Source organism: Prionailurus bengalensis, chromosome E1 (genome assembly GCF_016509475.1).
Source record: "Prionailurus bengalensis isolate Pbe53 chromosome E1, Fcat_Pben_1.1_paternal_pri, whole genome shotgun sequence".
NCBI lineage: Eukaryota > Metazoa > Chordata > Mammalia > Carnivora > Felidae > Prionailurus > Prionailurus bengalensis.
In genome coordinates, this window is record NC_057347.1 from 27369184 (window position 1) to 27390219 (window position 21036).

General features: G+C 36.7%; 1 protein-coding gene across 1 annotated transcript in view; it reads right to left on the reverse strand.

Annotated features, from left to right (window-relative positions):
* GDPD1 (glycerophosphodiester phosphodiesterase domain containing 1) overlaps window positions 1-20706 on the reverse strand; it is a 50947-nt gene extending 30241 nt beyond the window's left edge. Inside the window, exons 1-2 of the mRNA XM_043583908.1 lie at window positions 20447-20706; window positions 7973-8015 (exon numbers count right to left, since the gene is read on the reverse strand). Coding sequence (XP_043439843.1) covers window positions 7973-8015; window positions 20447-20588 — 185 coding nt within the window. The 5' untranslated portion in view covers window positions 20589-20706. The remainder of the gene's footprint in view (window positions 1-7972; window positions 8016-20446) is intronic.
* Between the last annotated feature and the right edge of the window lie 330 nt (window positions 20707-21036).

A 21036-nucleotide genomic window follows, 5' to 3' on the forward strand; every position in this document is an offset into this window, starting at 1 on the left:
GGGATGAATGCATTTGGCTATTAAAAAACAGATAACGTTACTTCACACATCATGGGTGAATCTTACAGATATAAACTGAAAAAAGAAAAACCTGACACAGAAGTATAAATACTGTATGATTACATTTATGTTTTCAGGAACTAGCAAAATCAACTTATCATAAAATAATAGAAATATAAAATAACAGAAATTGAGTAATGGCTATCTAGGGGCAACAAGTTGGACAAGTGTCCAACAAGTGTGGACTGGGAAAGGTCACAAGGACACCTTTAAGGGTGCTATAAATGTTCTGTATCTTTATCTGGGTGGTGGTTACAAAGGTACATACATACTAAAATTCACTGGGCCAGGGGCTCCTCGGTGGCTCAGTCGGTTAAGCATCCAACTTGGGCTCAGGTCGTGATCTCACGGTTCGTGAGTTCAAGCCCCATGTCAGGCTTCGGATTCTGTCTCCCTCTCTCTCTGACCCTCCTCTGCTTGCTCTCTCTCTCTCAAAAATAAACATTAAAAAAATTCTTCAGACTATATACTTAGATTTTGCATTTTATGGGATGTATATTTTATACAACACAAAACAGTTTTTTAAATGTTTATTTATTCCTTTTTGAAAGAGGGAGAGAAAGAGAGAGAGCAGGGGAGGGCCAAAGAGAGAGGGAGACCAGAGACAGAGAATCCCAAGCAGGCCCTGTCCTTCAGCCCAGAGCCCAATATGGGGCTCCAACTCATGAACCGTGAAATCATAACCTAGATCTAGTTTACTACTGTATTCCTAGTGCCTGAACACAAGACCTTGCACAGCTGGTACTCTGTAAGTTACTTGTTAAAAAACCTCTGAATGTGTAAAATGCCCACATAGCACTTTATGCACTAATCATCGCCGGTGACACTTCAAGATGAAGAAAAAGTAAACATGGGTGAAACAGGGAGAAAATTCTAGAAACACTTTTTTAAAATTCAAGAATGGAAAGAGTAGAGCTGTGGTGAGCAGAGGAGGTGAGAAGACACAAAAGTAGATAAATTATGTTTGTGCAATATATTCCCATGCACTTAAACCACAAATACCAGTGGTTCATAAGAGGTCAGGTCTCTACAACTGTATATTAAATTCCTAGAGGAAAGGCCTATGTCTGTTACATATTTTCTAATGTTCACGATGTGGGGCATATTGTAGGTATCCAACACATTTCTTTCTTTCTTTTTTTTGATAGAGAGAGAGAGATAGTATGAGTGGGGTAAAGGCAGAGAGACAGCGAGACATAGAATCTGAAGCAGGCTCCAGGCTGCCAGATGTCAGCACAGAGTGCACCCGACACAGCGTTCAAACTCACGAACCACGAGATCATGACTTGAGCTGAAAGTGGACACTTAATGGACTGAGCCACCAAGGCACCCCATTTCTTAATTTTTTTTAAATGTGTGTTAATTCACTTGGTTAAAAAAGAAAGAATGAGGGACACCTAGTTGGCTCAGTCAGTTGAGTGTTGGACTCCTAATTTTGGCTCACGTCATGATCTGTAGGTTCAGGAGTTTGAGCCCTGCATTGGGCTCTGTGCTGACATCATGGAGCCTGCTTGGGGTACTCTCCCTCTCTGCCCCTGCCCCACTCATGCTCTCTCAAAAGAAAGAAAGAAAGAAAGAAAGAAAGAAAGAAAGAAAGAAAGAAAGAAAGAAAGAAAGAAAGAAAAGAAAAGAAAAGAAAGAATGAAGTCATGGTAAGTGGAATCCAGTGGACCCTAGATCCTTGACCATCCCAGATCTATTGATTCTAAAATTATATAGCTGCCAAAATTTGCCTTTGGAGTCAACCACTTACCCATTTTCTCTGACTTCCCCTACCTCTGATGATCCACTCCAATTAGGATCCCATTCCCAATTCCCATCCTAGGGGCGCCTGGGTGGCTCAGTCTGTTAAGCATCCGACATTTGATTTCAGCTCAGGTCATGATCTCATGGTTTCTGGGTTTGAGCCCTGCATTGGCCTCTGGGCTGACAGCCTGCAGAGCCTGCTTGAGATTCTCTCTCCCTCCCTCTCTGCTCCTGATTGTATGCACGTGCTCTCTCTCTCTCAAAATAAATAAACTTAAAAAAAAAAAAAAAAACCACCAATTCCCATCCCAAAGACCACGTGATGCCTTATGCCAAAATCTCATACTGCTCCCCTACTCCTCCCTAATTAACACTCTTTTTCAGTGTCCTAATTACTACTAGTTGTTAGGAGAAAAACAAACCTGGCTCCTTAATGTAATTCTTACTAAGATGTAAATAATTACCTTTATGTGTCCTCTTCTAAAGGATATCCACCTTTAAAAGAGAATATTTGTTTGTCAATTGTGTTTGCTAGAACCACAAATGGATAAAAATAAAATCCAAAAAGAAATAAGCAAACAAAAACAGATCTTAGGTTCATAGAATTACTTTTCTGTATTTTTAAATTTCCTTAAATGTTGTTGTTATTGTGTTCAGTTTTTTTAAAAAAGAATAAAAAATGTAGAAACTGTAAGCAATATATACAGCCAGCAAACAGTTTTGAAATAAAACCCTAAAATCCTTTATATAACTAAAAAAAATTGCTACTACTAATTTTTGGGCTTGTGCATATCTTCCTTTCTTTTTCTTTTCTTTTGTTATTTTTTTCTATGAATATGTGAAGGGAGAGTAAGAGCAGAGACTATATTTTCCTGTTTTAAAAAAAAATTATACCTTCTACCTAAGAAATCTAAGTATTAAGCTTGCCATTAGCTGAAATGTTGGCTATTTTTAGAAATGTTTAGGAATTTGTATAAAAAATATTTTCCACTTATTGTATGCTTATCTCTTATTAATAAGCTAATAAAAATTCAGAGCAATAGTAAGTGCATCCAGGACAATTTGTAAATTATCCTAATAAAATTATCCCAAATTTGATACAGAAATAGCTAGAAAATAGCAAGAAAAAGGAAATTTTTTTTATTACTTTGGCCTTCAAAATTTTCCATAAATAACAATATGCATCTACTTCAATTGAAGCACTAGATATTTTATAGCTGAATTTCTTTCTTTTTATAATATAGCTGAATTTCTAACAAGCTGATTACAAACACAGAAAAAGGGAAGCCAAGGCTTCAATACTACCAGAAAAAGAAATAAAAACTCTAGCTCTAAAAGATATGAAATTACTTGAAATTCCAGAGAAACAATACATAACAACTTAAAACAGACCCTATATTAAGGAATTTATTTGAATCTCTTTAATTCCTCACAACATTGAGGTTTATTATTATTTCCATTTCATAGATGAGAAATTAGTACTGTATTAATTAGATATTCTGAAAAACATAGCATGAGAACCAGGTCACTGATTAATTACTTTGACTGCCTGCCAACTTACACTTCCAGCTATTGCTAAAACAATTTGTTTCTTACTTTTACCATTCATGTTAATACCATGGGGATCAAATTGTCCCATGGGTATTTACAAAGGCGGCCTGGTTTAATAACCTAGTTTTATTACCTCTTAGGAGCCAGATTTTATATACTCAAGGGCTTAGTAACTGTGTGTGTGTGTGTGTGTGTGTGTGTGCGTGTGTGTGTGCGTGCGTGCGTGCGTATTACAGTTCCTTAGTTTTTGGTTCTATGCTTATTATGGATGGGGTTCTGTCTCCTTCATCTGTCTTCTGTTAATATTCTGCTTTGTTCTTAAGTTCCCCATTCCATGTATCATTTGGTAAGCAACTGGTGAGTCTATTAGCACCAGAACTAGGTGTTAGGGACTGAGAGATCAATATGGAAGGATTCTTGCTACCAAAGGAATCACAGAGGAGCTATATTCATAACCTAAGGTGTTTGTGAAAGCATTTTATAAACCACATTACAGGACATTTTGTAAATTGTGAGATGCAAAAAATAAAGAAAGAAAGAAAAAGCAAGCAAGCAAGCAAGGAAGCAATTGTGAGATGCAATTATTTCTTTGTCAGTCCTAATTACTTCTTTAGCCCCACTATTGAATTAATTTTCCATACATTCTTAAAGGTCCTTTCAGTTTCCTAGACATATTTTGTCTGCATAGCCTCACATCTTAATCTGAAATATTGCACATTTTTTCCGCTTTCTTTCTTTCTTTCTTTTTTTTTTTTTTTTTTTGACTAATCTTTGCACCCAGTGTGGGGCTCAAACTCACAGCCAGAGATCAAGAGTTGCATGCTCTACCAACTAAGCCAGCCAGGCACCCAAACACTTCACATTTTAAAAATAGCTTCTTCCTCTGTACCAAATGATAACTCTTCTAGTCCTGGTATCTTTTCAATTTTCTGGTGAATCTTAACCAGGCTTCCCCGACCAACTATTTATATTTTCTTTAATATCTTCTTCTCTTCACTTCTGTGTCATAATATATATGCTCTGTAAAGTGTATATCTACACATGCACATAAATAAGATCTAAATTTTAGCTGTTCATTATATTTTTACTATCTCTCTCTCAACTACTTATCCTATCAAAGATATACCGTACTTAAGCACAGTATCTATCTTTTGCCAGTTATGTATTATAACTCCTTTTAAATATACTGTACCTTGAAAATAGTATGTTTGCATGATTTTTTCTTGCTGCTCATGAAGCAGCTATTTAAAAAAAAAAACTCCTAGAAGTTAAGAATTAATAGAATATTAGTTAAGGAACTTACAGAATATTTCTAAATGAAAACAAAAGTATTCATTGATAGCAAGAGCATTGATATATACATAAGATAAAACAAAACACAAAAACCACTACCAACAACAAATCTTATAAAAGAGGTTAAAATTAAGCTTATTGGGGAAAAGACAGTCTCTTCAACAAATGGTACAGAAAAAAGTGGACAGCTACATGCAAAAGAATGAAACTGGGCCACTTTATTACATCATACACAAAAAATAAAGTCAAAATGGATTGAAGACTAAATGTGAGGCCTGAAGCCATAAAACTAGGAGAAAAACCTAGGCAATAATTTTTTTTGACATTAGCCTTAGAAACATTTTTTCTAGATATGTCTCCTCATACAAGAGAAACAAGAACAAAATTAATCTATTGGGACTACACCAAAATAAAAAGCTTCTGCACAGCTAAGTAAATAATCAACTAATCTAAAAGGCAACCTACTGAATGGGAGAAGATTTGCAAGTGTCATATCCAATAAAGGGCTAGTATCCAAAATATATAAAATATGATACAACTCAACACCCCCAAACCCAAATAATGCAATTTAAAAATGGGCAGAAAAGGGGCGCCTGGATGGCTCAGTCGGTTAAGCATACAACTTTGGCTCAGGTCATGATTCATGAGTTCGAGCCCCAGATAAGGCTCTCTGTTGTCAGTGCGGAGTCCACTTCAGATTCTCTATTTCCCTCTCTCTCTGCCCATCGCTCACTCATGCTCTGTCTCTCTCTCCCAAAAATAAATAAAACATTTTTTAAAAAATGAGCAGAAGATATGAAAAGACATTTCTCCAAAGGAGACATACAGATAGCCAAGAGACCCACGAAAAGATGCTCAACATCACTCATCATCAGGAAAATACAAATAAAAACTACAATGAGATATCACCTCACACCTGTCAGAAGACAAGTCACACAAGAAATGGGGTACCTGGGTGGTTCAGTGGATTGAGCATAAGACTCTTGGTTTCAACTCAAGTCATGATCCCAGGGTTGTAGGATTAAGCCCTGCATCAGGCTGCATGCTGAGTGTGGAGCCTGATTAAGATTTTCTCTCTCTCTCTCTCTCTCTCTCTCTCTCTCTCTCTCTCTGTCTCTCTCTCTTTCTCTCACTGCTTCTGCCCCTCTTCTCCACTTGCTCTCTCTCTCTCTCTAAAATAAAAAAACAAAACAAAACAAAAACCCCACAAGAAACAAGTGTTGGCAAAGATGTAGAGAAAAAGCAACCATTGTGCACTGTGGGTCGGAATGCAAATTGGCACAGCCACTGTGGAAAACAATATGGAGGTTCCTTAAAAAGTTAAAAATTACAAATAAAATTACCATATGATCCAGTAATTCCACTACTGGATATTTACCCAAATAAAATGGGTAATTCAAAAAGATATATGCACTCCTATGTTTATTACAGCATCATTCACAATAGCCAAGATATAGAAGCTACCCAAATGTCCATCAACAGATGACTGAATAAAGATGTGATACACACACACACACACACACACACACACACACACACAGTGGAATATTACTCAGCCATAAAAAATAATGAGATCTTGCCACTTACAACATGGATGGACCTAGAGGGTATAATGCTAAGTGAACTAAGTCAGACTGAGAAAGACAAATACCATATGATTTCACTCATATGTGGAATTTAAGAAATAAGACAAATGAACAAAGAAAATAAAAAGACAAACAACAACTAAACATAGTAAGTGTAATGTTGTATCTATCAAGTAAAAACCACCTAAATCAGACATTCTTTGAACATCAAAAAACTTATCAGACGATCACAGTCTTCAAAGATAAAATTATTTACATTCCATCCTTATAAATAACTTATACAAATACAGTATCCTTAGGAATAGTTTATTCTAACCAAGTATTTTAATGTTATAAATAAGGGTGGTTGGTAAAAATTTAACCAAAAATATGGAGAAAAACTTACAAAATAATGTACTTTAAACATAAAGAATGCTTAGAATCACTCAAAGTTATAAGCATTTATCCCCCAGATATTATATATATCACTACATCCCAGGCATCAAATATTTGATAAATCATAGTATATTGGGTACATACCCAATATGCGTCTCAGTGTAAACTGTACAAATAAAGTGATTCGTTGATTTTTTTTTTAACTTAGAGTAATTTAAATGAGTCTGGAAAGGTTTTTCCACAGACAGGAGGAAAGTTTTTGCATTTTTAGAGATGTAAGAGAATTTGGGGATTATAGCCAAATGCACTGTGTTATAGAACAGGAAGAATAAACAATGACAAACACAGGAAGACAGGATTTAGATGAAACTAGAATATGGAAAACCAGTACATTTGGACCTGATAACAGGAAAAACAAACTCTAAGGTGTTTTTTGTTATTTTTATTTTTAAGTTATCTCTATGCCTAAAGTGGGGCTCGAATTTACAGCCCCAAGATAAAAAGTCACATGCTCTATTGAGTCAGCCAGCCACATCTACATTTTAAGGTGTCTTTGAATGATGAGAAACAGAAACAAAAGAAAAACTTAAGCCAAATTCTCCTGCTTTCTTAGCCCCAATTGTATGCATAAACATGGCTGAATAAATATATAAGAAAATATTTTTCTTACTAAATATGGAAAGGTAATGTCTTCCATGGGGTTTAACTTTTCATATTCCCTGCCTTATTTTCCAGAGAAAATAAAACAGTGTTTTCACCATTACCACAGACTGATGATGATCATTTACTCTAAGACAAAGAACAAGGTATCAATCAGCTTTCATTCCTGTCTCTCCTGCTGCTTCTCTGTGAGGTGCCCTAAAAGAGATCTATGTGAAATATGAATAATTGAAACACCGAAAAAAGTTTATCTAATTCAGAAAAATAAGATCAGCACTCATAAAGCTTCAAACAAGAAAGACCAGATTACACGTTCAGGTCTGTAGAAGAATTACAGGGTAGACACATAACCCTATTCATAAGCAGCAATCAGTGTTAACAGTTGTTTCATTTTCTCCTCTTTCTCTCCAAGACTAATTAGCATTACACACAGTATGTTCCTTGTTACAAATGTCTTCTTTCAGCTTTAGAACTATGGTATCTTTTGATTACCCACAACTCTGATCTAGTTTTTCAGTTATGCAGAAGCCAAACACTCTTTGTAACACTTCAGACTAGCTAAATTAAAAAAAAAAAAAAAAAAGCGATTTTAATAAAATAGAAACGACTGTCACAAGTGGATGCTATGTGTATACTATCTTCACTTTGTGAATCTTTATCATAAAGATAAACTGTAAAAGAATACCTTTTTATATACTTACTGCTGAAAGGCTGCCATTGTATTCTCCAAATTTTCTCCAGCACCTGTGAAAACATTCCATTTAAACTTCATTTACTTAGCTAATTTGAACTTTTTATTTTTCTAGAAATTCACTTTAATAAGATACATCTAGTGAATCTTGATGTCTATATACTATGAAGACATCATAAGTGTTTTAAAGAATGTAATGGTATTTTTAATTTTTTTTTTTTTTTTTTTTTTGGCTGCACCAGGACGAATGAAAGATTAAAACAAAGCCACAGCAACACAGAAAGGTTAGAAGAACCTAAACATGATTTTTAAGCTACAATATCTTGACAAAAGAGGACTCGGTACATATACACCTCCTCAGAAAGGGTTAAACTATCTCTCCTCTGCACGCGCATACTTTATTATGCATCTCTCTAATAAAGACATTTATTATACTACAGCATAAATTATTAACCTGGCTCCTCCTTTTCCTCAGAATTAACTGAAAAGAAGTGACTGGTTTAATCACCCTGGCTGAAGGCAGTATAGGGTAGTAGTTGAGGGTGGAGTTAGGATCTTTGTTCTCAAATTATTTGATATTTGCATGACCTTGGTAAAAGCTACATAACCTCTCAGTGGCTGAGCTTCTTTATAAAAATGAAGGGCGCCTGGCTGGCTTAGTCAGTGGAGCATTGACTCTTGATCTCAGCGTTGTGTGTTTGAGCCCCACATTGGGGGTAGAGATTACTTTAAAAATATATAATTAAAAGATTTTTTTTTTAATTAAGTAAATTTACCCTCAACGTGGGGCTCAAACTCAAGACCTAGATCAAGACTCACATGCTCTACTGACTGAGCCAGCCAGGTGCAGCCTCCCTCGCCGCACTCCCTCCTGCCAAATAAAATCTTAAAAAAAAAAAAAAAAAAGAATGAGGTTAATGATGGCACCTGTCTCATAGGATTGCTGTAATTAAATGAATTAACATTGTCAAATGCCTATGTCAACAATTTTAAAACATGATAGTTTTTCCCTTTTTAATATCTCTGAAGCTAGGGTGATTTTACAATGGATGGTATGTACTCGTTTATTTGACAAGATTTTTTCTTAGCAGCACATTAAAAATGTGCATTTTATAACTAATGGCATTAGGTTCAATGAAATACAGTAAAACCCTGGTTTGCAAGCATAATTCATTCGGGAAACATGCTTATAATCCAAAACACTCATATGTCAAAGTAAATTTCAAAGACCACTAGCTCAATTGTGACATTCAGTGTCATGTACTACTCGTATTGCAAGACATTGCTCATTTATCAAACTAAAATTTATTATAAATGTTTGCTTGTCTTGCAGAACACTTGCAGAACAAGTTGCTCACAATCCAAGATTTTACTATAGTGAAAATTCAGTAAAAGTAAAGGATTACTGCTATTATTATTACTAGTAATTAGTGCTTGGTGAATGTCCATTGACTAATGAATGAATAATATTGCAATAACAAAAAGGACACAGTATATTATATATACTAGGTAGAATCAATTAACATAACATGCTAGCCACAAGTTTTAAAATATTTTAAAACTAAAAGATTTCAGTATTACTAATTAATGGAATGCACAGGTCAAATACTTAGGAAATATTTTTCCAAATACTTCAGAAAACAATTTCTTCTTAACAAAAAGAAACACTTCAAGTTTAGGGTACTGTTCAAGTATTACCATTAACATGTTTTACATACAATACCATCTGGACATATTTGTGAGAGTATTAAAATATTCTTCTTCTTTTATACTGCTAGATTGTATTTTTTTGACAACCTAATAATCAATGGAAACACAAGGTATGAAGAAATGAATATATTAACCTAATGTTCTAAAGCTCCATAGTTTAGCAGACAGAAAAGGATATCCATATGAAAAAAGCTACTTTGATTTTAGGTTCTCTTAGTTACTAGAGTTGATGCAGATGAAGTAAATAGGAAGATTAGTTTTTTTTCAAAAGTAAGTGCTCTTTTGGGGTGCCTGAGTGGCTCAGCTGGTTAAGCGACGGACTTGTGGTCATGATCTCATGGTCTGTGGGTTTCAGCCTTCTATCGGGCTCTGTGCTAACAGCAAGATGCCTGCTTGAGATTCTGTCTTTCCCTCTCTCTCTGCCCCTCCTCACTCGTGCACACAAGCTCTCTCTCTTTCTCAAAATAAATAAATAAACTTAAAAAAAAAAAAAGTAAGTGCTCTATTGAGGTTAAATGACTTTTATTTTCTTTGATAGATTAAATGACTTTTAAAAATCTAGCTGGTGTGGGGCGCCTGGGTGGCTCAGTCGGTTAAGCGTCTGACTTCAGCTCAGGTCATGATCTCACAGTTTGTGAGTTTGAGCCCCACGTCAGGGTCTGTGCCCACAGCTCAGAGCCTGGATCCTGCTTCGGATTCTGTGTCTCCCTCTCTCTGCCTCTCCTAGCTTGTGCTCTATGTCTCTCTCTCTCTCAAAAATAAACATTTAAAAATAAATAAAAATCTAGCTGGTGTTTGTTTTAAAAACTATAGAAATATGTTATATTTGGATAATCAATATTCAAGAACAAAGCACTCTAGAATATGACCAAAAAAGACAAGAGTGCTCTAAAATGGTTATTAGTAGGTTAAATAAGTTAAACTACTGACTGCTTTTTGTGCCAAAAAGCAAGGAATTTAAAAGGATACAGAAGCCAGTTTGAAAAAGCTCTCATTGGCCAAACCAGGGAAAATGTTATCACCAAAAAAATGACAATAATCATCAAATAAAACAGAATATGTTGAACCCATTCCCAAAAAAGAAAGAAAACATTGAGCCCATTTTACTAAGTACACTGAAAGTCTGATGAAGAATGGGATACACACGTAGTTTCAAAGAACCTCCCTACAAAAATACTTATCCATTACAAAGAAAAAAGGAGTAATTTCAAATGGAAAAGTTTGGCAGACACCAGCTTCCCTCTTCATCAAGAGATCGAAGTAAATAAATATCATTAGCCTTCAAGCTGACTTCTTGTGTCTTTCCATTTTCTTTGCTTTTTGGCACAATAAAGCAGTTGGTAGTTTAACTTAACAAATCAAATAGCAGTTATCTCCAGGTGGCTGGAATACAAGTGATTTCTTTTCTAATATGCATTCTTTTAATCTTACAATCCCTCTACAATGAAAATGCATTACTTTTAAAATAGTTGGGAGAATCAAAATCTTAAGCACATGGCATATATGCTGAAACTTGGAAAATTCTCTTCACCACAGCCTCCCAATATTTCTTAACCTTAATACCAGAATGAATTCAATTCTCAACTCCTCCACGAAGTAGTACTTTCTTACCACTTCAGATTACAATGATTCTTTTTACAGTCCAGAATTACTGCCTTAAACTGTTTCCAACCATTTCAGTCTCAGGATTCTTTTACTGAGTACCTCAAAGAGCTTTTAATTATGTGGATTATATCCATTAATAATTACATATTAGAAATTGAATATTAAAAAATTGTTTAAACTTTTTTAAAAAAAAGTAATCTCTATGACCAAAATGCGGCTCAAACTCACGACTCAGAGATCAAGTCACATACTCTACCGACTGAGTCAGCAAGGGGCCCACACTATAAAATTTTTAAATTTGTTTACCTGAAATAACAATAATAAACCCACTACATGTTAACAAAACATTTGTTAACATAACATTTTATGAAAATGAACTCTCTTCCAAAAAAAAAATGTAATGATAAGAGTGACATTGTTTTACATTTTTGCAAATCTCTTTAATGCCTGGCTTTATAGACGGCAGATGCTCATATCTGCTTCATACATGTATATCAACCTTCACCCAGATAGGCAGTTGGAAAAGAAATATTCTTTTTTTTTCTTTTTTTTTTTTTAATTTTTTTTACATGTATTTATTTTTGAGAAACAGAGTGAGACAAAGCATGAGCGGGGGAGGGGCAGAGAGAGAAGGAGACACAGAATCTGAAGCAGGATCCAGGCTCTAAGCGGTCAGCACAGAGCCTGACGCGGGGCTCGAACCCAAAAACTGTGAGATCATGACCTGAGCCGAAGTCAGATGCTCAACCAAGTGAGCCACCCAGGCACCCCAAGAAATATTCTTTTTTGATACTGCACCAAACTTTAACAAGTGGTAGTTTCTTAAAAGTTAGCTGCAATATGGAATCTGAACCATATGAATGACGTTTTCATACTCTATTACATGAAAATCCATTGGTCCGTCTTGAACTTTGAATGGATCTTTCACCCATGCATACTTTTATATCATGCATTGGTCTTTTGGAAAATACGAATTTACTGAATCATGCTGCTCTTCTAAATGTTCACATGTTTTATTATACAATAGGTTTTAATTTTTTTTAATGTTTGTTTATTTTTGAGAGAGAGAGACAGAGCACTAGTGGGAGAGGGGCAGAGAGAGAGGGAAACACAGAATCCGAAGTAGGCTCCAGGCTCTGAGCTGTCAGCACAGAGCCCTATGTGGGGCTCGAACTCACAAACCGTTGAGATCATGACTTGAGCCAAAGTCAGACGCTTAACCCGACTGAGCCACCAGGGCACCCCTATACAACAGATTTTAAAGACACATTTGTTAATACCTCATTTCATCAGGAAAATCTTTAAGAAAGCTATGAAGCTTGCAGTGGAGGATACAAGTTCGCTAAATTTCTAATTTTTGCTTGAAAACTCAAATGTAATCATTGGCACTGCCTTCAGACAAGGCAGCTAGCTTATTTTTTTTTCTAATGACAGACTCATTTTATAATTTTCAAGAACACATCTGTCAAATACTCAAGTCTGAATAACCAGTTTTAGTTTTTCAAGGCTAATTCAGCTCAAAATTCAAATGATTGCACAAGTAAGTGCTTTTCCTCAAGACAACCACCATCATACTTTGATATGCAACAAAAGTGTTTTGTGTGTGTACTTCCAATTTGTCACACAAAATATTAAAAGTTATGTGTACTTGAGGTGCCTGGCTGGCTCAGTTGGTACAGCATGTGACTCTTGATCTCAGGGTCATGAGTGCAAGCCCCACACTGGATGTAGAGTTACTTAAAATAAAATTAAATTAAAAAAAAAAAGATATTTGCTTTAAAAAAAGTCATGTGTACTCAAGGGTTGAAATTTAATAACATAATTTTTATTAATGCATGAAAGATATTAAGTGAAGTTGCTTTTAAAAAAAAAACTGTGAGTCATTGTATTTGGGTGATGGGTTCGTGGAGTCTTAATATGTTTGTATGTTTGACTTGAAATTATCTTTTGGTTTGGGGTTAGGAAAAAATAGGATAGCGATTCAGTACTCTGAAATACATTTTCCCACAGTTAATTGTTACTAATATTTACATTCAAAGTCTGCATGTTTGTCTTTTATGTCTGCTTTCCATATTAATTTTAATTGTAATTCACTAAAACCTAACAGTCTAAGCATGAAAACATTGTTACTTAAGATCTTTGATTTTGTAAGTTGCTGAAATAGCTAAAACTAAATAAAATATTGAAAAGTCAATCAAGATATTAATAATTAGTAGAAGCTATCTATACACGGTGCTTAGCACTTTACATATTATTTCATTAAAACGCCACAACCAGAAAAAAATTGGATATGGTCACATAGCCAACAAGGGGAACTACAACTCAAGCATAAGCCATGATTTCAGATCCCATCCTTTTTACCACTATGTGGCAGCTTCTATGCTGCCATTCATAGAACACCTTTATTTCAGTTTTACAGATAAGTTGTTCATATTGATCCTTACTCCCATATTCTTCTATTTGGTATTTGTTTGTAAAGCTTGAAGATAAATTCCACAGTGATAATACCCACAAATTACTTGTTAGATTCATATGGTGAAAGCCTGGAAGAGTAACTAAGGGACTAATTAAAAAGCATGCCATTCCTCTCCAAGGAATTATTTGGTGGTAGCTCTTCTTTCATGAAATTTTTGAATTCCTTTTGTTTCCAGTTAGCATCTCATTTATGGAAGCACACTTGCCAGTAATTTTTATTTTCCTTCAACAATCAGTTTAAACAATGCCTGGTTTGTGGGGTGCCTGGGTGGTTCAGTCAGTTAAGTGACCAACTTGGGCTCAGGTCATGATCTCATGGTTCGTGAGTTCGAGTCTCACGTCGGAGATTGGAGCCTGCTTTGGATTCTGTGTCTCTCCCTCTTTCCGCCCTCTGCACTTGCGCTCTCTCTCTAAGTAGATAAATGTTAAAAAAAATTACAGGGTGCCTGGGTTGCTCATTTGGTTAAGCGTCAAACTTCAGCTCAGGTCATGATCTTGCAGTTCATGGGTTCCAGCTCCATGTTGGGCTCCGTGCTGACAGCTCAGAGCCTGGAGCCTGTTCCAGATTCTGTCTCCCTCTCTCTCTGCCCCTCTCCCACTCTCTCTCTTTCTCTCTCAAAAATAAGTGAACATTAAAAAAAAGTAAAAAAAAAAAATGTGACTTCAGCTCAGGTCATGATCTCACAGTTCGTGAGTTTGAGCCCCACATCAAGCTCTCTGTTGTCAGCACGGAGCCCACCTCCAGATCCTCTATCTCCCTCTCTCTCTGCCTCTTTCCACCCCCCCCCCTCACTCTCTCTCCCTTTAAAAAAAGAATAAACATTAAAAATAAAGGAAATAGCATACTGCAGTTGCACCCTGAAACATGTTTCACATCAGGATATCAATTCTTTCTCTTCACCTCTTGTTCCCTCATTCCCTTGTTCCTATTTCCAGGGAATCTCCTTCACCTTTCAATGAGGTGTTTTTTTGTTTTGTTTTTGTTTTTTGAAGTTTATTTTTTTAGTAATCTACACCCAACATGGGGCTTGAACTCACAACCCCGAGATCAAGAGTCGTATGTTTTAACTAAGCCAGCCAGGTGCCCTTTCAACAAGAACTTCTTTCTCACTCATTTACTCAACTGGCTCACTCATTCCTACTGATGCCTTATTAATAATGGAGTCATTTATCATTTACTTAATAGTACTTTCCTGTTTAACAAAGCAAACTAAAATATACTTATTATTGGCAATGGCTGAATGATCTGAATACAATACCAAAGTTTCTATAATGATATTTTTTATATTTAATTTTTCTAAATCTGAATACAATTTAAGATATATATATTATATATATCTTAACAATTTAAGATATTTATCTATTATATATATCTTAAGATATATATCTTACATATATATATCTTAAATTGTATTCAGATTTAGAAAAATTAAATATAAAAAATATCATTATAGAAAAATTATCGGTTACTGGTTGGCTCAGTCGGTTGAGCATCCGACTTCGGCTCAAGTCATGATCTCGAGGTCCGTGAGCTCAAGCCCCGAGAATGACTCTATGCTGACAGCCTTGAGCCTGCTTCAGATTCAGTGTCTCCCTCTCTCTCTGCCCCTCCCCCATTCACACTCTCTCTCTCTCTCTCTCTCTCTCAGAAATAAACATTAAAAATGTTTAAATAAAAAAAGGAAAATTATTGAAATTATGACGAGATACACAACAAAAACCACTTATAATTAAAGAGAGCATACATGTGGTAGTTAGTTGGCAAATGCTGCCTATCAATATACAATTTGAATATCAATATACAGATTTGAATATCTTATGCTTTTGTGCTATTGATGTGTTTAATTTTTCTTATACTTGTAAATACATATTTCACTAGTTTTTTTTGTACACTAGTTTTGTATCCTTGAGATACAGAAACAGTTCTGCAGTGTTCCAGGGAACCCCTATTGAGAAATGCTCTTAGTATATGCCATCTCTAGTCCTTACAAGCTCTTTATGCTCTTATGTAAGTCATACATACTGTTTCCAAGGTGAACTGTAAATGTTGAATGAACAAATGAATTTAGAAATGGAGAAGGAACTTACTTTGTTGTTTGATTTACCGAATAATTTCATTTTTTAAAATGTTTATTTATTTTTGATAGAGAGAGAGATACAGTGTGATGGGGGGGGGGGGAGGTGGTACGGGGAGAGAGAGAAGGAGACACGGAATCCAAGCTGTCAGCACAAAGCCCAACGCAGGGCTCAAACTCATGCACCATGATATCATAACCTGAACCGAAGTTGGAGGCTTAACAGACTGAGCCACCTAAGTGCCCCCTGAAGTGAGACTCTTAACCAACTAAGCCACCTAGGCACGACCAGAACGCTATTTCCAACGACACTTTTGAGACTCAAATCCATGTTTCAATTTCTTCCTTGAATAACCAATTAAAGTTTAGGACCCAGCAGCAGCCAGTGCCCAAGGGCAAACTAATCACTTGCCAAATCATTCTGTGGCAGGATACCCAGATAGTGACAGTACTCTGCCTCAAGATCAAGGGTAAAAGATTAGGAAGGTGGAGATTTGATGGGTTGGTCATTTTTTTTTTTTTTTAATTATCTGGCCATTGAACCATAATAAATAGACTTTTTAAAACGGGCTGTTGCTTAATTCAGTTGACTCACAGAGATAGATTAAGGAGTATTAAAGCAAGTTATCTCCCTACTTTCCTACAATCGTATCTCTATCCAACTCAGTCGGCATCTGAAATAAATGTAAATACATTATGATTCAGAAAACATGTATTTAAAGGATATACTTCAAAATGTTAACAGAGATTGTGTTTTGATAGTAAAGTCTGAGGAATTATTTTTTCTTTTTTCATTTCTAAATTTTCCAAATTTTCTACAATGAACGAGTTACTTATGCAATTGCAAAGAACATGAATAAAATTCATATTTTTATGGAGAAATTAAGAAAATGAACTTTGAGAGTATTTCTTGCTCTCCATTTAATCCGAAGGGTGTATCTTTGATCTTATTGGTTTTTCATCAATACATTGTAGTTATAAAAGGTGTTCTTTGGTCAAAAATTTAGTAAACACATGGGAGGGATCTAGCATGCAGTAGATAATTAGCAAACAATAAGCTATTATTTTGATTGTATTAAAATCTGTACTAGCAGTGAGAGACAGAAGCACTAATAAAATCTGAAACCTGCCCTTGAAGAACTCAGTCTAGAAAAGAAACCAGATGTATTAACATATCCTATTACAATATAATGTAATACAATGTATGCTTTAAAGAGGCAAGAATAAAATAAGCCTATAGCATTTAATTTTTGAAACCTTAATTTCCTCTTTCAAGGACAATCAATCTTAGTAAAAGGCAGTATGTTCATTAAAACTTTGAAAACATAAGTATAGGGTGAGTTTATTCCTTCCCAATCAACTCAGTTACTGCAAAATACATATGTGGATCTCTCGTATCCGTATTGGTATTTCTAAACAATTTCACAGTTTTCAAAGTGCATTTTATTTATTTTTAATTTATTTTTAAGTTTATTTACTTTTGAGACAGAGACAGAGACAGAAAGAGACAGAATGAGCGTGCAGGGCCAGGGGCAGGTTAGAGAGACAGGGGGAGAGAGGATCCCAAGCAGGCTCTGCATCATCAGCACAGTGTCTGATGCAGAACTCGAACTCACCAACCATGAGATCGTGACCTGAGCTGAAATCAAGAGCTGGCAGCTTAACCAACTGAGCCACCCAGGTGCCCCAAGTACATTTTATATACCTAATCCTCATAACAACCTAAAGACAAGCAAAGCAAACAGTCCCCATTTGTAAATAAGTAAACTAAGTCTTCTTCCCAAAGCTAACTAGTGGTATAAATTCAGAATCTGACCCAGGTGATAATGCTTTTACAGCAAACAACATAGAACACATTAAGGGTTTCAAGGTATGGCAATCACGGTGTATATATTTTGTACACATATTTTGATCAATGTTTTTATTTAACTTTGAGAGAGAGAACGAGTGGGGAGGGACAGGGAGAGAGGGACAGGGAAGGAGGGAGGGAGGGAGGGAGAGAGAGAGAGAGAGAGAGAGAGAGAGAGAGAGAGAGAGAGAATCCCAAGCAGGCTCCAAACCGTAAGTGCAGAGCCCGATGCGGGGCTGGAACTAACTAACCATGAGATTATGACCTGAGCTGAAACCAATAGTTGGATGCTTAACTGACTGAGCCACCCAGGTGCCCCTTGATCAATGTTTCAATCTTGGAATGGTCATACATCTAGTTTACATGAAATATCAGGTATTTGAAGTTAGGGTAAGAGAGAATTAGCCCAAATGTTAGTAATACACACAAGGAGACTAGTGATAGCTATTAGCAGTGTCCAAGACAAAATTTCAGAGTAAGCAAGGAGAGGACTCCTTCCTCGTCTATTATTTTCCAGAAATTTAGTATCTTGAGTTACAAAGTATTTTTTAGTAAATATCTCCTCTATTCACTCTAGATTCAATTGTATTACTTGGTGCACATACTCAACAAAAGCACTAACAACACAGGAACTTACCACATTGCGTTAGGACCGTCATATAAGCAAACAGATTAAAGTCTGCAGATATTTAACAAGATTCTCATGACAGTTTCAGCTATATGTCTTTGAATATACAAATACTGATGCCATATTTACATATAATGAATGGAAAATTCTATATAAAGGGTGAAATTTAAATAACTGAAATGACTTAATATCTAGAGAAAAATATTTTTAAAGTATTTCCAACAGTAAATGAGCATTGGAAATCCAGCTTATCCTGGTTTTGATACTGGTTTTGCTCATCTAGCACATTTTAACCTCAATAGAGTACTGATTTTTTTCACCTGTAGAATGTCACAAAAATTCAAAGATTAACATGTATTCTAAAATAAAATTTAGACCATCCATAATGACAGTTTAGATAGCTTTTTAGAGGATCTAGTTTTGTTTTTGGTTTGGGTTTTTAGTAAGCACAGTTTCCTTTTTTTTTTTTTTTTTTTAAATCAGTAAACATGGTGTACCTGGCTGGCTCAGTCAGAAGAGGGTGCAACTCTTGATCTTGCTGTCATGAGTTCAGGTCCCACACTGGGTGTAGAAATTACATACATACATACATACATACACAAACTTAAAAGAGAACAAGCAACTATTTTAAAAAATTATATCAGTAAACACAACTGTAGTATGTGTACTGCCTATCTCCAAAATAAAAGGACTACTACCATTGAAAATTGCTTCTACGGCAACAATTTAAACACTAAAAGCTGGTTTGGGGTTTTAATGAGTGAAGGTACATTAGTGGTCATGTCATCCTATAGTTTAACTATGTATCTAATTAAAACACAGATAAACCAAATAAGCAATAACATGGCATTTTGCTGGTGAGCGCTTAAAACCTCTGATGCTTTTCATGAGTAAGGAGACTAGCATAACTATTGAAGTCATTCTTTAGAACTGTTTTTAACATAAAATTGTACAGATTATACAGAAGAATGATAATGTATTTCTGTGATATTTAAAACTGTATTCCTGGCCAATTCTTGTTAAAAAAGGTGTTATGATACTACATCAAGTTTTAGACTGTAAACTCCTAGAATTTACCATTTCAAGTTATTAGCCTGTAAATTCCAAGCAGTTTTAACCTAGTTTAACATTCAGCTCTTAACAGTTAATATTAATTGACTTAATCCAATTTCACAACATTTTACACATCATGCTTGAAATGAAATAAAGACGCATTATTCTACAATAACGAAGAAGCAAAGATTTGGCCTGCTGTTTGGTAAACTACAGGGTGGACTATCTAGGCTCCTTTGTAAGATACTTTTCCAAGAAACAACTTCTTTTTCTTTAAACAAATACAGTCCTATCATAAACGACATCATCTTTTCGTCTTTAGGAAATCCAGGTGTCATTGCTGAGGTGCAGGGTGGGGCTAAAAACAAAAACAAAAACAAAAACAAAAAACCCCAAAACTGGTGGAAGGCTTGCAGCCTTGGGAACCAGGATGCTCCAGTTTCTGTCCCAGTCCAGCCCAAGCTCGAATTGTGACCTTGGGAAGCGTCCCCAGGTCAGTGACTCGGTTTCCCTCTTTTCTTAATTATCAGTGCTCTGAGACGGGGGTAGGGGTGGGACCAGCCCCAAGGACTGCAGACAACTGGCTGCAGCACGGTCCAGGTTCACGCAGTTCCTCAAACCTTGAAGCATGTCGCCCCGGATCTCCCTACAAGCTCAGCCACTGGTTCCGCTCAGAGCAGTCCATTCAGGTGCCCCAGCTGGGTACCCCTGGCTCTGCCCGGCGCTCCCCCCACCCTCCTGGTGCCTCGCTGATAGGAAGGGACCTTGCGATCATCCTTCCATCTGCCGAGAAACGCTCCATCTGCCCTTAATTCTCACCCTAGTCCTTCCTCCTTCACAGAATCCCTGACACCGCTGCACTCGAGAGATCCCCCACCTTGGTCTAAAGACCCCTTATCTTTCCTCAGAAGACCTCCCCGTCACATCGCCTTCACCTCCAGAAAACCCTCTTTCACACACCCCGTTCTTCCTCAAACTCTCACGTATTTCCACCCGCCTGCCTTTTGCGGAGCTCCAAAGGACCCTAAGCTCTAGTGGGGAAAAGAGCCTCCCCCACCTCCGCCATCGGGATCTGGGGACCCCTCTCACCTCCACGGTGAGAGATGTGTTTACTGAGGAATCGCTGCTTCTTTCTCGGGTGCAGCAAGGTCGGGTATTTGAGCAACAAGAATGAGGTCACCAAGTACCCTCCTAGGGTGGAGAGAAGGTAAAAAGCCGCGGTGGACGACATTTCAGCCACCGTGTGGGAAGTCTCCCACCTCCGGGCCCTCTGAACTCCGCTGCGGCGGTCGCAACGGCTGCGGCGGCGGCGGCAGCTGCTCGAGGTCTGCTCGCCCCCAGCCGGTGCCAGCGGTGCAGCGCACTTGGAGGCGCCAGCCCTCCACGCAGGCGCAGCCGGACCCCAGCGCCTGAGCAACAAAGGGGCTGCGGTACGCAGGCGCGCTCCGGCTGCTGGGTAGGAGCCTGCAGAGTCCGGTAGTGAGTATTTGTCACCTAGCTCTGTGGTAGACCCAGAGCACTTCAGAAAAGCTCCAAACTGAGACGAAAGCTTGGAAACCTGCCAGTGTCTTTGCCATTACTCATGCCGAAAAGGCTAGTCAAAGATAGCCTTCAGGAAGGCCTGACATAATTAGAAAATACGCATCAAAAAAGGAAAGTTTCCAGGACACATCTTAGCC